The sequence below is a fragment of the Gopherus evgoodei genome, chromosome 10 (assembly GCF_007399415.2).
Source record: "Gopherus evgoodei ecotype Sinaloan lineage chromosome 10, rGopEvg1_v1.p, whole genome shotgun sequence".
NCBI classification, from domain to species: Eukaryota; Metazoa; Chordata; order Testudines; family Testudinidae; genus Gopherus; species Gopherus evgoodei.
The window spans coordinates 4,942,282-4,959,487 of NC_044331.1; the positions used below are offsets into that span (position 1 = coordinate 4,942,282).

Genomic DNA, 17,206 nt, shown 5'->3' on the forward strand with positions numbered 1-17,206 from the left:
GAATGCAATATAACAATTCTATGTAAATCCAAATATACACATTTCAGAATTTGTTCAGAAACAAATATTTTGTGCCTTTTACAATGGTGGATGGTCACGGATATTTTATGTATACACTTTGATAATACATTATGATAAAGAAGGCCCATAAGAGCATTACATTCTGTAACGTTGAGAGAAACTGAAAAGGTTTTTAGTCTTCATTATATCTTCTAATTCATTCTGGGCTAGACCTTGTTCCAAGGGAGTTAGTGGCAAAACTCACAGGGTCTGATTTTCAGAGGTGCTAAGCACCCATTATCCTATCATTTGAAAACATGAGAAATGTCTCCTGATATGAAAGGTGAGTAGGAGAGTATGAAGTCTTTACTAAGTGACCAAATGGAAGACTTCTGCCCCAGGATCCAGATACTCTTTCCTTGTATTATTCCTTCTCTACATACCCTCTCCTCCCCTTTTTTTCCATGTTCCACTATTACTATCTCATTGCTCTCTTCTCTTGCTCCATTCACAATCCTCTACCTCTTCCTTCTCCAGTGAAATGTTTCTCTTCATCCTCCATCCATCCTTCTGTTCTCTGTTATCACCTGACATCTCTCAATCTCCTTCTTCTCATTCTTCACAGAACCACCCCCACTTTTAAGCCCACTCATACAGATCCTCAGGACAGTCGCCTACTAAGGAGTCAACTAAATATACTTAACCTAAAGGAAAACAACAGGAAACCTGTTGCAAAACCAGACTAATTTATATGGTGCCTGCTAAAGAACCCTTTGTAATTTGGCTTTCATACAATAGTCTTTGTAAATCTGTTAAAGAAGAGTTGTGTGTTAAAGTACTGCCAGCTCTGCCTTATGGCACAAACAAGATATTAGGACAATTTTATTGTGAATTTTGTCTGATATAACAGAACTCCTGCACATGGTATTGTGCTGTATGATTTCAGAGGGTTATAGTTGCTAGACAGAAGTTAGGCAGAGTAACTATTACGCTTTTCTACACATATTTCTCCTTCCATACCTGGACATCAAATCCAATGCCATGAGCCTTACATATTTGGAGGAGAACACTATAGTAAATTACTGAAAGGTTGGAGTGCCTCAGCTGACTGCTCATTACAGCACAGCGGCTGCTTACCGGAGACAGCTGGAAAAAAACAACAACATATGATTCTTCATTTCATATCATTTTATATAAAGCACCTACAATTTGCTATTTAAATATAAAGGACTTTTGGTGTTAGTTTTACGGGTGTAAATGTGGAGTAACTCCATTTCTATGCGCAGTGGTATTCCATTCAGATCAATATCAGTTGAACATATAACTCAGAAGTAATGTAGGTTTCTGTGGGGCAGATTCTACTCTCAGCTATACTGACGTAAATCTAGCGTAACTCCCCTGAAATGCTCTTTGTGAATCACCTGAAGATGTTTCAGTTATTTCACTGATGACTGAAGCATTATGGAACCATTCTATCCGATTCTGACTACAGTGGAGCCCCTCCAGATTTGCACTGCTATAGCCGAGAGCAGAATCTTCACACTGTGTACAAATCTGTATTGTTTTCAAGTTTTATACTCAACTGCTATTGATATGAATGGGAATCCAGTGTGACCATCAATGGAGTTTCGTGAGCTATGAACAGAGGATGGCATATAGATTCCCCAGAGCCAGATTTACAGCTGGCCTCGCTCCAGGTCTGCACATCCAGCCACTGCATTTGCATGCACATTTGGCTTTCTCTTTGTGTAAATCTTGTAACTTGATGCCTCACCCCCAATCTGCATTTGTTAAGAGTTTGTGTTTGAAAATGCAGAGGCCATTGAGTATTTATACCATAGCACGTAAAATGCAGTATTGTTTTTGTTATTACAGAGTATTACAAATCTAAAAAGTTTAAGCCAATGTGACAGAGCAAAGCCAGCTAGAGATTCTTCTTCCCTGGCAAGGAGCTGAGGTCTGAAGGACCATTCTGCATTTTCAGGAATCTGGACACCATAAAATACAGCAAAACGAAGAAAACAAATACCAAAATTCAGAGCACCAGATGTGTGAAAGATGCAAACAGTTAAGGGTCTTGCAATCAATATATGTTTACTTTTAGAGTAACAGCATCCCAAAGCAGGATATGACCGACCTCTCTTCAATCTGATAGCATGGTTCTTCAGTATCTTCAGCAATCATCATCAAAGAAGTAATAAAACGGTCAACATGTTTCAGACAGGACAGCTCAACACCATCCCAGTTGTCAGTATCATATCTGCCACATCATGGTTTCTCACATAAAAAAGCAGAAGCCAGAACTATCGGTGTGTAGGAGACCATTGTGACTACTGAGCATGTTATTGAATGGTAATTACCATGAAGTCGCATCATAATTCCAGTCTTATTTTTGTCTTAAATTGCTACACTAAGAAAATTACAACAGCCAAGGGGGAAATTCTGCCCTGAGATGGGCACATATATCTCCTCATTAAAATAGATATGGATGAGCTTTGTGGGTTCAGTTTGCAGTGGATGGCAATGAATCACTTGTTTGCTTGGAGTTTGGGGGTTTAGAAACTGAATTTCTAGAAATGCTGCCAGTCAGACTTTGTTTACCTACACATGACCAAAAGCTTTTAATGATTTAAACTGCTTTAAAGACGGATTCCCATTCACACTAAGGTCATTCTACATTATTATGGCCAGAGCAGCATAAAGGGGCTTTAGTGTAACTGAAAATCAGGCCTTCAGGGTATGATCCTGCAAGACGCTCAACTCGCTGGGATACATTCTCACCTGGTGCAGATCAACATATCTCTACTAAAGTCAATGGAGCGGAACTGATTTATACCACTGAAGTCAATGGAAGTTAGGGGACTTATTCTGTAAAGTAATTTGAGCTTTTAAGTCACAAGCACTGTGCAAACAACATTACTCAGGCACACTGAATGTTCGCAGTAAAACCCCACATTCAACTTGGTTGTAGGTGGTTTTGTGACTCCACGTGAACCTTTTGCACAGCATTACATTGACGTGAGTGGCGCCTAAGTACAGCATGTCCAAAAAGCAAAATGTGCTCCACTGATATATTGTTCAAGTTGGATGAGAAGTGCTTTCATTCTGCCGTCACTTGTAGGCTGTGCTCACTCAGAAATCCATACACTCTACATGACTGTGCTGGTCAAGTAGCTTTAGAGCAAAAAGAGAGTATTCTGAATTTGGGAAAATATATTAGTCTTGGCCTTCTTCTCTATTATGCCTCGAGGGAGTAGGGTATCATATCCGTTCAGAAATGAAAACAGGAATTGTAGTTAAAAAGGGAAGTGGGATCAAAGAACAACGTTGCTCTGGGATGCATACGTTTGGGGGAAAAATACACCCATGGCATCGTAACTGTAAGCCCTTCAGTACTGGTCAACTGTCAAGGCAGGTATAGTTTTAGGGCTAACGAATTTGATAGCATCACTTTAAATACATAGAAAATGGAAAACTTTAATGGCAATGAGAATGCAACTGCTAGATAAATCAAATCAGTTAGGGATAACAGAAGCATTGTGACCAATACTAAGAGGTGTATTCTTCCACCCTTAATCAAGTAGCACCTTACTCATAAATAATCCCACAGATTTAGTTGACATATTTCATGAGAATGAAGTGACATTCATTGGGTATAAGGTTGGCAGAATCTAAATGATTTAGCAAATATAGAACATAATATTCTAAAATATCCTTTACAGTCCACCCAAGCTCTGTGTTCAAAATGGACCTGAGTTCTGCTTACACATGCTGCCCAATCAATATCATTACACATTTCTCAGACTCAGACCCCATATTGATTTGTTTTTCATTGTAGGTTTCAGCCAGTACAAGGGATCTGACCCAAATCTCTTTGAAGTCATTGACAGTCTTTCTAGTGAGCGTAATGGGAAATGGACCAGATGCTTAATTTACTTTCAAAGGCTACAGTGTCAGAGCCTGGATTACCAATCCTGTGCTCAGATTACATCATCACTGCAAAGGGATGGACTATGAGGATTTAAAGGGGTGTTGTTAGAACATGTTGTGAGCAGCACATTGTATAAGTGTAGACGAGGCAGCATTTACATTAGCACATGCTAGTGGACTCAGCTGAAGCCTGGAGACAGCCCTAACAACACACCTTTAAAACCTAATGAAGACAAACCTGTAGCTCTATAAGGAAGGGTGGGGGAGGTCTTTACCATCCCTTCCATGCCCGCATGTAAATCTAACGGCCAAGTTTTGTGCCTTACTGAGAGAAGAACCAGTCCCTTGTCCTTTTCAGAGTAGGCCTGATCTAGTAGTCCTTATAAAGCCATAGCTCCTACTTGATTTTTCCTGCCAGAGAACAGCAAAACTAGGGCCAGTAATTCAAGTGAGTTTTTTAAATCTTAGCCACATTGTAGCTTTGTTCTCATTAGAGGCCTGATACCAGAATCATCGTGCCCTCTGCTGTGCAATTCAACCTTGCAGTTAGGGGGAGCTTTGAATGTGCAGCTATTCCAGGATCTGTCCCTACATGAAAAACCATGTGGAACAAATGTATGGTTAATATTAATTCTAGGTCATCTTTCCTTAAAACACCCAAATCATCACAAAAATACTTAATGCTAAATATAGAAAATCTTAAATACCATTTTTCATGAATGATATTTTTCTAGGCACGGTTTAAAGTGACTATGGTCCAGATCCTCAAAGGTATTTAGGTGCCTAACTCCCACTGAAATCAACAGAAGTTAGGTGCCTAAATAGGCCGTATCCTGCCAAGGCTTATTAGAAGGGATGGTGCATATACTCCTATGAGTAGCCCTTAAAATCAACAGAGATAACACTATGGTTGAGATTCAGCAAAGCATTTGAGCACATACTTAAGTCCAGTCCTGACTGAGGATACTTTCCTGAACTGGGGGTTGTGTCCGGTTGTCTTTGCGAGACTGGGTTCTTAGTTCTTTGACTGGGGATACTGCATCTTGAAGCATGTAATTTACAGTATTTTTCCCAAAATATTGTTTTGACATTGATGCATTTAAGTTGACATAGTTGAAATCCTTATATAATACATCTCTGCCTGAAAATTAATCATGTTTATAATATTCTGAGAATTAATAACACCCATTGCTCAAGTCATTAACTTAAAAAAGGAGCTTCCAAAATCTGTTCTCTGCAGTAGGGGACCACAAATAAATGAATGCTTGATAAAATAATCCAAGTAGCAGTTTAACAAGCGTAAACTTGAATGTGGCTGCAATAACACAGAACTATTGTTTAAGGGTTGACATCAGGTTGATGAGGTGCTTATTTCAGCTACAAAGCATGCACACACATGCATAATGAACTGCAGGATGAATTATTAATGTGTTGCTTATTTAGCCTCATCTGTCTAGAAGATAATGTATCCTAACTATAATGAGTGATTGGTTTTCTACATAATTACAGTAGCAGCAGTATCTAGGAAATTTGTTCTTTCAAAGAAGAATTTCTAAAAATACAATCGTCACACAAACTCAGTCACTGCTCCATTTTATCAATATCAGCCCTAGCAGCACTGGGACTATATAATACATAAAGGGGACAGATTCATTATTAACATAATAATTTTACACAAAGTGCTTTACTTAATCATTCATTACAGCTCATGTGCTGTAAAAACATTTGTCTCTCTCCCCTTTTTTTTTTTTTTTTTTAAGAAAGATCTTCAAATATAGTACTTTTTTTCTAGTTAACTTTTAAGGAGGTAAGAGCCCAAAGATATAAAGAAGAGGAAAAAAATTAAGGATAGAGTGACAGTTTATGTTAATCCTGACAGCATTTTAATTCAAAAAGTTGCTACTTGATTACTTTTCATTTCTAGAACTACTGGGACTAATTCACTCCTCTCCAACTTAAAGTGGTTGCTTGACAAGCACAATAGATCAGGATCTCATTAACCTCTAAATTACAACTCTCTGACACTTTTTGTAATAGCACAACATCTCTCCTTTATAGAACAGAAAAAGCGGTTTGTGCGTTTTCTAATAAAACACCTAAACACTGCAGTTGTTCTTCTGGCACCTCCTTTTAACTCACCCTGATTTTCTCAGAGATTTCACCTTGTCTGTCCTTCTGCTGGTAATAGCCATCATCATAAGGACAATCTCAAGGCTGATAAGCCAAACAGTTTATCAAATTTAATAAGTTCAATAACCATAGTTTACACTTTAATAGCACTATCCATATGAGGATCTCAAAGCACTTTACTAATTGTGCCTTATTTAGGCTCACTACATCCATATGGGATAGGGAAGTATTATCAGCACTATCTTGCAGATGTGGAAGTTTAATTTACGGAACTGTTAAGTGTAATCCCAAAGTTTACATAGGAAGTAGAACACAGGGGTTCTGACTTCTAATCTTGGACCATGCCAGCCACAAAACCATGACTATCCTTCCTCCTTTTAGCTCTTGTGACACCATGGTGCTCTCCCTACAGTACCCCCTTTACCACCTGTTTGGTTATCTTGTTTCACAAAATTTAAGAATTAAATGTCACAAGATTCCTTAAAACTTTGAGAACTATTTCAGAGTATTCACCATTTAATTAGTGCCATAAATAGAACCAATCCTGATGGGTGAAAAATGTGGCTAATCAGGGTGAACATAAATAGCCAATCACTTTCTTTTCATTTCTAAGGTGATGTCACATTTTTTTAACCTTCCGAAACGCAAGAGAAGTAGCTGCTCCGTTATTAGCCTATGGTGCTGGGTGGCTGCAGAGCAGCTGCTGGTTATGCTAAAGAAAACCCCAAACCTTGAAATCCACAAATTAACTGGTGTTGCTGAATGTGAAGGTGCTGAACAGCCTTTTATACCCGAAGTAACTTAACAATGTTAGTTGGAAATGAAACATTACTTACAGTTTCTGCCTCCTCACTCTGAACACTGTGACTTTTTGTTTTCTTCCACGTAAGTGGTACTTCAAAGCTGCTAGAGCACCCATCCAGATTGCCATTTGTCACATACAACATGAGCTGAGTGAAGGCCAGCTGGTCACTATAGCAAAGGTCAAGGTCTGTTACCCACACCTACCAAAACACAAGACGACAAAAAAAAAAAAGGTGAAATTCACCAAGTTTATTTAATGAAGCTGGGATTCCACTGGTTTATGAATGCTGGTACATCATTTACTTGACTGAGATAAAGAAACCATTTCCAAACTGGAACAATCAAAACTCTTACCTAATGTTAGAAAGCTGCCTACCAGAGAACATTGAAAGGCTGAGTAAAAGACATAAGAAAATAGCAAAACTCACTGCAAAGGTTTTAGCAGGAATTAAGGATGTACATGTAGATGAGCTCATGCGGGGGAGCAGCTCATAAATGGAGCTAAAATGTACAACTGGGATTTTCTCCCCTAAAAATTTTGTACAGTTAAAAAACACTCTAGGTACAGAAAAACCCAACGATGTATTTTTGAGATGGTAACCACGAGGGCCTTGAGGGCAGAGTGATGTTGTGAGTGAAAGGGACAGTTTCACATAGAAAGCAATGCTATTTGTATATAACATATGCATTAGTCATTGCATGATTTTAGTGATGGTGTTTTGCAATGCATATTCCTACTGAAGTATACAGCATTGTAAACAGCAGTTGCTTTGTCTTGTATGTAAGCAAGTAATGTGACTTGGGGCCTGCTTCTGCTTCTGCCTTACACGGACTTTTTTGCAGGGTTTACTTCCATGGAGTCACTCTCTAGATTTACATATGTGTAACTGTGAGCAGAGAGTCAAGCCCTTGCTGTTAGGGCTGAGAGTGACACGTGCACCCACAAAGCCTTGCCTCTGCACAAACTGGCTCAGTGCACATTGAACTACCCACTGGCACACACATGCTGATGTGGGTGTTGTGAGGACACAAGTTGATCTCAATTCTGAAACTTTGGCTCTTTATGTCTAAGCCTATATATTATTAGAGATAAAAGTCCAAATTACAAGGAATATTAAATAAGCTGTCTGGTTACTAGCCTCTATCTACCATAGGAATTGATATGACCCTAAACAACCCTGTATTCACACACATTTGTAATAATCTTTGTACTAAACATGCCTTGTGAGGTATCATTTGAAAACTATTCACTCTCTGGTCAGTAATATCATGGTGAAATGTGTGTAGCAACATTATATGTAAAGTTATAAATTCCGCCCGCACAATGTTATTACCCATGTTCACAACCAGACAGCCTTGACTCGGTAAAGATGTTAAATAGATCTATCCTAAACAAAGGAATGTGGGTTTACACCACCTTAAATATAAGCAGTAAATAGAGCCATCAAACTAACAAGGGGAAGAGACTGTGGGAAACAGAACAATTTGCATTTTAGCAAACACCAGCGGGGGTGAGAAAGAGCATGGAGCTTCTTTTACCACCAGACTCCATGTCACCTTTCTCCCCATTTGAATAAACTCTTTACTTTGAGGGATCATTTCAAAGGTTCACTGGACTATAAAAGAAAGGGGCAGAAAACCCCAAGTTCTCTCTTTCACCTAAGATGACAAAAGAAACAGCACTTGGGGCTTCTGGAGGAGATCCTCACCAAAATGGGGGGTCAGTCACCTTGCAAGAAGACTGGGGGTGAGATAAAGCCAACTTGAACAAGGCTGTATCTTGTGAGATTAAGTTTTAGAGTTTTAGATAGGTATTTTCACTTTTATTTGCTTGTAAGCATTTCTAATGTTCTTATACTTGAATTCACTTACAATCCTATCTTCTTTTGTTAATAACCTTATTTTACTTTTAATCTAAACTCACAGTGCTGTGTTTGATTAAAGTGAATGTTAACTCCAATTAATGTGGCAAGTTGTTGGGTTTTGTCTCTTTAAAGGAGCAAATGGATCTTATTCCTTTGAATATTGCAGGAGAGGGCTGGACATTGCAGAGCACAGGGGTGTGGGAAAGTATGGGACTGGGGGTGTGTTGAGGTCACCTGCTAATATTAACCAAGTCTACAGAGTGTGTCTGTGAGAACTGCTGGCAGGTTGTTGGACTCCAAGTGGTTGAATCAGAGCAGTACAGTTTACAAAACATAGTGTGCATGCTGGCTGCGTGTGTGGCCCAGGCTGGGAGCAGAAACATTTTGAGGCACTCAGGGTAATGATACAAGCAGTGTCCTCTCGCTGGTCTGAATTGCAACTTGAAGTGTGTCACCGCCATCATCCATATTTTTGGAGTACCCTCATGATCTTTAATGGATTTATCCTCACAGCACCTCTGCAAAGTAGGTCAGTGCTGTTAGCCCCCATTTTCCAGATGGGGAACTGAGTCCCAGAGATCATGCCCATGGTCATAGAGGAAGTCTGTGGCACAGTGGAGACTTGAACCAAGGTCTCCCAAGTCCTAGGTCTGAGCCTTAAGCATTCTTCCTCCCTGCACACCATTAACTGTATGAACAAGTATCTTGCGGAGCATCTGTGAAGTCCTGCAGAGCTGATAATAGCAATATACTTGCACTGAAGGAAACTGAAATGTAATCGTATTTTCAGGAAGACTTGGGGCTCTTGTGCCTTTAAGAGCCATCACGCATTGGGATGCCAGAGGTGCACTGTCCTAGCCATAGCTCTTGGAAGCTTCATGCCTGACACTTGTACTATGCCTCCTGGAGCAAGGGGAGCACACGGGCAGGGAGGGACGGCACTGTGCCACACCTGAAGGGGGTGTAGCATCTATCCCCTTTGCTCTAGTGGCTAATACGGAGTGTCGGGGGGGGGGGGGGGAGGAAGGAGACTTTTGCCAACAGTGGCACTAGCTTCATCTTGCACTAAGGGGAGCACAAAGACCATGCTGTGGCTAGGGAAGATCCTTGAATCCTCCTCTCCTCCAGCCTGTTGTACTCACAGAAGCCTGTACATAGTTTGCACTTACATTTTTCACATTTGGGGCTTATATGCACTAGCACTTACTTCTATATAACTGAAGTCACTCGGGTGTGAAAAAGCCACCCCCGAGTGACATAAGTTACACCAACCTAAGCACCGCTGTGGACAGCGCTATGTTGGCAGGAGAAGTTCTCTGCACTAGCAGCACTATAGTGGTACAGCTGCGCTGTTGTAGTGATTCTAGTCTAGACTAGCTCCCAAAATCCATGTGCCTAACCCTGCAATCAGATACATTAACATACATAAAATGTCTGCCCTAGAGTGGACTCCTTTAAAACAAATCTAGCAGTGAGTGACTTGAATAAGCCTTTGAATGGTAAATGGCATCATTATAAGGATATTAAGAGGTCAGGCAGCCAAGGCCTCTTGCTAAACTGGAGCTAATTTCTGAATCGTATTCACACAGTAATGCCCTTTTCATAACAGGAAATAAATCACATTTGTAACAGTTGTTAATAACTAACTGCCAAGTATCTGTTGCTGTATTAAATATGCTATTTGTCAACTTAAATATTTCCTGCTGCATGGTATAAAATGCAAATCAGATGCTGATGGCGGGCTTTGCTTAACAATAGAGGGAACTTTCACCAATTACAATGCTTAATTTTCCCTAAGAATGTAGTCTTACATAGTCACTTTCTATGGAGGTGAGAAGGAGCTTTCAAAATACAATAGATTTAGACTATTTCAGCATGTGATAACCCTTCAAATGAGCTACATTTTTACAGCACATGTGGTTCATGATGAATTCATATTAAATGCATTTCATAAGTATTAGCAACAAATCAATAATAGCAAGTGTATCTTTAACTGTATGAAAATTAGGTTTAGAACCTAAAATAAGTATTCTACAAAGAGAGAGAGAACTGGACGGCTTGATTGAGAGGATCAAGGATTACGGAAAATATTTAGTCCATAGGTTCAAATCTGTCTCAAAATGGCAGTGACTAACGGTCATTAATATCCAATGCCTGTTCAGTGACCCACGTGACATGAGTTGATGATCTCCCTCCAGTTTCTGGTGCCATAGCAGTAAAGCCACAATCAATGTCAGCAGTAAGTGAAAGCTTTGCTGGAAGGAGGGAAAGATCTCAAAACCTGCGAGAGAATTAATCCCTCACCCCTAGAGGTGGTCCATCCAAGATAGGCTTCAGACACAAAAGCAGGGAGTGTAAGCAATATTTGTGCTGCCATTGCCCGTGCTGTACCTGATCAGTGGATAATTACATGGCTTTGGACAGTCAAAGTCATGTTCTGACAATGTGTAAAGAACCTGGCCTTCCACTTAACAACAGATAAACCCTCAAAGAAATGCAACGATCTTGAAACAGACATTAGCAGATGACAAATTTATTAAAACATGCTATAAATTCAAATAGACAACATAAAACATTTGATGTTACATGTTTTATGTAACAAGTAATACAATCAAACAAGCTTTGTAAGCAGCTACTTTCCTGTAAGTTTAACTGTGAAGTGTGTGTAGGCCACTTTTATTTATGTTTAGATATACAGAAAAGACCCATCCAATTCAGCCTGGGCACACTTCATATAATTTTAATAAAATGCCCAGCATGTAACGCTGGCTCTAACAGACCCTCCAAAAGGTAAGCACCCCCCATTCTGAGACCCAGGGGCATTACAGGGTCCTCAGTGAATGAGACGTTAGCCCAGCCCAGCCCAGCCCAGCTCAGCTCTCTGCTCAGGGAAGGGCTATAAGATTGCATGCTAGTGACAGAAGGCCTTTGGGCAGGACAGCCTCCATACCCAAAGGTCATAGGACTGGGCTGAATGCTGGAGGCGTTACTGTCCATCAACATTCCTTACATTCCATGCTTCATCATCCGATGATGATTTTAGCCTTGTGAAAAAGTGCTATAAAAATTAATGGATTAAATCAAGAGTTAGATTCTAAAAGCCTACAGCATGTAGCAGAGAATGACATCCATCACCTCTAATCCACAGTTGCCAACTTTCACACAGTAAATAAGCACCCTGACTTTTACAATAAGCCAAAAATCAAGCTAATCCCATTTCAAAACAAGGCCAAAACAAGCCAGTCCCTAAGAACTCCAATACTCTATGTGACTAGATCCCCCCAGCGTGCAGTCTGGGACTGTGGTGGGCCTGCTGTGAACCCCTGACTCTCTCCCCCGCTTGCCCCTGCTTGCCGGGAGCCACAAACTAGCCAACAAGCAACTCACAAGCCAATTAAGCCAAAACCAAGCCCAATTTCTGCATTTTCTTCCGCAGGTTTGGCATGTCTGCTCTGACCCTGGTTCTTTTAAACTATTCTACAGAATGCTACAGCAGGGATATTGTTTTGTGTTACTACAGAATGGTGCCAAGCCCCTGTAGAGAGTTGAAGTCATCATTACATTCCAGGGCTAAGAAGCTTGTCATTAAAGGCGCGGATTACCCAGTTTTTAAAATAGAGGGCATAGTCCTCAACAACACTGAGTTCAGGGAGAGGAAGGCAATGACAGCTCCAAGCCACCTTTTTACCTCCTCTAACCCTGGGCCTGAACCATCACTCTTGCAAGCTGGAGATGCCAAATGGTCACTAATTTATGCCAGTTGGGATGTTCCCCTAGGGACAGTTTTACGGGAGCAGGATTGCCAGAGCACACTGCACTCTGGCCATGTCCTGGAACCCCTCCTACGTAGGGGAAAGAAGGGAGAGCTGGTGGCGTAAGCAAGCTACATTGGCTTCATACTATGATAGGTAAAATCCCCCAAAGTCCCTTTAGTTCAGCTTCCAGTCCACTGCGCACGGCTGAAGCAATGTGAAGGAGAGACAGACTGGACTGAGAATCTTGCCCCTAGTTTTCATGGGATTGATAATAGGGTGCAATTTTTCATGTTACTAGTTCAGATGCAGCCCAGATCATTAGTAACCAACCGATGCCACCATCCAGCAGGTGGGTACATTCCTATATGAAATGAGCTGGAAGTTTCCCTCCAGTTCCCATTGGTCAGATATGCCCTTTGCAAAATTCACAGTAATTGATAAGGACAAGTAAACTTGTTGGTAGCCTCGACAGTGAGGCTACGGATTAAGTGAGGTTAAGGCTCGCAGGGAGAGCAGCAGGGCAGCTGTCTACGGTGGACTTATTCTGGGGATGCAACGTGGACATCCATTTGCAGGCCTATCCATCTGGCACCTTTCACCAGTGATATACAGACACAGACCCTCAAATGGAAACGAGTAACGCTTGTAACCTTATACTAAACACATGCTTTACCCCAATGCAGTTAGCAGGTGTCCCCTGGGCGTAATAGCCTAGGATTAATTATAATAAAAAAGAAAAAGAAGTAGAATCCTTTATATCTGAGCCTAAAGAATTCTAGTCCAAGAGGATTCCATAGGTGTTGACTTTTCATTTTCCCTGAAGGGCTCATCAGGCACATGCCAAGAAAATCTGTTTCCACTGCAATGAAAGGGCTTTTTTGTATGCACAGCACTGAGCTAAATCAATGTGGCTGGAGCTGCCAGCAGCAGGGAAGAACCTGAAATAATAAAAATATATAACCTTTGAGCAAGAGCACAGAAATGGGGAAAGCAAGGATTTACAGGCTGTCTGCCCTCTGTTTTTCATGGTGTATCTGTGCCTGACACATACATGCCATGGTCTAGGAAACAAATATTTTAGGGATGCCTATTGCCCAGTAGAGTTTCTCTCTTCCACTGCCTCCTCCTCCCAAGATGCTAGCTTGAATGCACACAGGCCCTTTGCTTTGAGCCCTCTCAATTCTGCAGCATCTCTGCTGCTGGCCACTCTTTCTGCCGACTGACTTATGAAGCACTGCACAGGGTGACGAGCATGGCAGAAGAAGTCTGGTGGCATTAATGAGAGGAAAATGAATTCTCATTATTAATAACGTATACAGCACCATTCATCCCAAACTGATATACATAGGGAGTGCTCCACCCTCTGCTAAAATTGCCACCATGTCTGGGCAAAACACAACAACTCAAATGGGAAAGTGACGATTATGTGAGCTAAGTGGGACTGCTGGAAATGTTAAGTAGATGGATGTGATCATATGAGTTGGAATTTGCCCAGACAGTGGGAATTAATGCCCACACAAGTGTTATGGCAACTTTAATGACCATAAGTGGTTAGGACATTGGCATTACAGCTCAATCCACAAGCAGCAGCTCAATGCCCCAGAGCACCATGCCCAGAGGAAAGAATGCCACTACTGAATGTTTACAGCATTTCTCATTGCCCCTGGGATTTGCTTATAGGTTCCACTCAAGTACTGAGCAGGCCCAAAACCTGCTTAGCTCAAGAAAGTTGCAGCACAAGGTAGCACAAAGCAGACCACAGGGCAATTGTAGTTCTTGTCACCATCAGATGGAAGCAGGACAGGGGAAGAATGCCAAGAATGTTATGTCCGAAAAAGAAAGAAGGTAAAAGCAGACAAGAACGACCAAGAGGAGAGGGGAAAAAAGAACCAGAGTGAAACAAAAACAACCCCCCAAACCACTGAGTAAAAGAAAAATGAGATACTAAAGGAAAGCGCTGGGCCTGGAGAACAGATCCTGGGATGCTGCTGGTTTCCAATAGCACCTACTGCCACAACTCAGCAGGGAAAACAAACACATTTCCAAGATGGCTCCTGCTTCTAAGTGAGGTTTCTCTTCCCTGCTAAGCTGTGGGAGTGAGAACTGTGAAACAAGTGAAATTTGACGTTTCTATCTGCTGCAGTTTTTGACTAACAGAGCTATATGGCTCTGATCCAAACTCCACTGGCGTCAGCGGAAGCCTCCTGACTGACTACAATGGGCTTTGGATCAGGCCCTATAAAGCCAATTATTATTGTAGCATCTGTATAAAACAAGTTCTAAACTAACCAAACTGCATGAAAAAACATCTCTCTCATCTACTGTAATGATTTTCCTTTAACTCAGAGTGACAGACAGTGGCGATCTCTATAAACTCTGTAAGAACTGAACAGTCCTTCTTCATTGTGAGAAGCAACAGAGGTAAATGAAATGTGATTCCAGCTTATACCTGTTGATACTGCATACTTCTTCAAGTAAAGCCACAATCTACAGAGCCCAAATGCAAGACCGAAGAAAGGCAAGCACATGACCTAATTCTTTTTTTAAAAAAAGGTGGCTTGTAGTTACAGCTTTTAATAATTTTAAATGAACAATCAGTGCCAAATGCATCTGTGCACCAAGATGCCTGTTTTCACTGGAAATCCTACTGGTAACAGGAGATGGTCAGTTTGTGTGGTACATGGCTGGTGTGGTAGCTAATTTTGTTTGTTGCTGTATTATTTTAACAAATCAGACATGAGAATTATTTCAAAGGTCCCACACAAGTGTAAATCTGAAGACTGGTGGAGAATGCAGTCTTGTTTTTCTGCTGGTAACTGAATTGGTGGCTAGGAAATGGAACTGTGTCCATGGGGACATGCTATTCATTTCTTAACTTTTCAACATAGAAGGGAAATTATTTCCAATGTGATCTATGGGATTACTTATCTTCCTTAAATTGTAATGGAAGAGGAGTGTCAAAATCCCCCAGAATGCTATGAACATATCAGCCTTAGGTTTTTTTTTCATGATTTTTGCATGGTTTATATAAGCAATAGTGACTGCTCAGGTCAGGCATTTACTAGCAATTAATAACCAAGTGAGTTGTCTGCTCCAGTCAGTCAGCTGCTGTTACAAAAAAGGCGTGCCCTAAAGGTCACGTATAAGTAAAATCAAAAAAGTGGCACAACCAGGAAAGTACTGAACATTTAATGTTTTTAAGCCTGTTCTCATTTTCCTAATTTGCCCTGGTACCTCTATGCAATGAAGGACATCAGATATATGATGTCATAAACTGATCTGAGGCTCCTGCCATACCAAGAACCCAGCACATGACAAGTTAAAAAGTAATGCAGTCAGCTTTAACTTAAAATGTCAGGGCTTTCACAGGTTTCAGTCACCATCTAAATATTGCCAAACACAGAGGCCCTATTTCTAGAGCCCTGCAAATCCATGGATATCCGTGGATAATTTTTGAAGCTCGGCTGTGGATATACATTTTGTATCCGCGCAGGGCTCTACCTATTTCTCTCCAGTAAGTGTGTGTAATTCCTATTAACAGCAATAGAGTACGTGTTCGTAGGTTTAACTGAAACAGAGCTCAGCTGTGAAGCCTAGAAATGGACCCAAGATTTAAAACTGACATTTATATTTCAAACATCCCAGTGTTCTGAGGTGTTCAGATCCGGGGTTTTGCACTGTCCCATTATAAAGATAGAGGCTATGTGCTAAACTGGGATTCAGAATTTGAACACCCTCAAAACTGATCATATTTGGGCTTTTGGATTGGGCCTACACAAGAGAGAACTCAGATTTTTCAGACTTCTCAATCTTTAGACAATGTCTAGTGAAAAAATCAGAGGTTCAACCTATAAGACATACTGACTACTTGGCCAAGAAAATGTTATGGAAGGAAGGTTACGATTTGGGATCTGGCATCACTTACAAAAGATTTTTGGTACGCAAGCTCTGCTGAATGCTGCAAGGAGATGCTTTCCTTTAACATGCATGGCTTCAGCTCTACAGCCTGCACTTCACGATAAAGCCAGCTCAAGTGAATAAAGTCACAATTATAGTGTAATTCTTTACAGCTGCCATAAAAATACTTCAACTTTAAAACAAACTTAAGAAGGGAAGAAAAACAAATTCTTAAACAGTTACTAAATTATAGCTTTTCTTTCCCCAGTTTAATTGTTTTATCTGCATCTAGTACTGACGTCTACATTATTGTAAAAAGCACACCTGCTATTTTTAAAGAAGTGCTTGGATGACACTGTAAAAACTTCAATTAGTAAAATATTAATGCAACTTGGGCTTTGAGAAGAGAGCTCTTTTTATTACTTTTAAAATTCACAAGAGTGTCGAATATTGTAGCAAGGATTGCATACAGTATCTTATCAGGTTGCCATCTAGTGGCAGTTATTGTGATAGCCCAGTGTCATCTCTGACAAACTTTTTGAACTCTGGCTGGCTGGATGTCTGATGTGGAAACAGTTAAAGGGAAAGCTGTGGAACCTGTCTGAAAATTGCACAGAGAAAGCACTATGCTGTGCTAAGAATAATCTGGGAATTTTTTTTATTGGTCTCAATTAACAATTACTATTATTAGTTAACATTTACATTGCAGTAATACTGAAAGCCCACAACCATGTCAGGCCCCACTGTGCTAGACATGCTGCAAACACCAAATAAATGACAATGCCTGCCACCAAGAGCTTACAGGCAAAGAGGCCTGGTATAATG

At 40.6% G+C, this 17,206-nt stretch overlaps 1 protein-coding gene across 9 annotated transcripts in view; it reads right to left on the bottom strand.

Moving 5' to 3' along the window:
* The window catches only part of IQCH (IQ motif containing H), a 109,526-nt gene that overhangs the window by 5,563 nt on the left and 86,757 nt on the right, over positions 1-17,206 (bottom strand). For 7 of the 9 annotated variants that reach the window (XM_030578082.1, XM_030578081.1, XM_030578084.1 and 4 more), the window contains 2 exons: positions 6,897-7,064; positions 1,021-1,146 (listed from right to left, as the gene is read on the bottom strand). In XM_030578082.1, the coding sequence (XP_030433942.1) occupies positions 1,021-1,146; positions 6,897-7,064 (294 nt within the window). Of the gene's footprint in view, positions 1-1,020; positions 1,147-6,896; positions 7,065-17,206 lie in introns of those variants that run through there. The other 2 variants (XM_030578083.1, XR_004002367.1) reach the window with 2 other exon arrangements.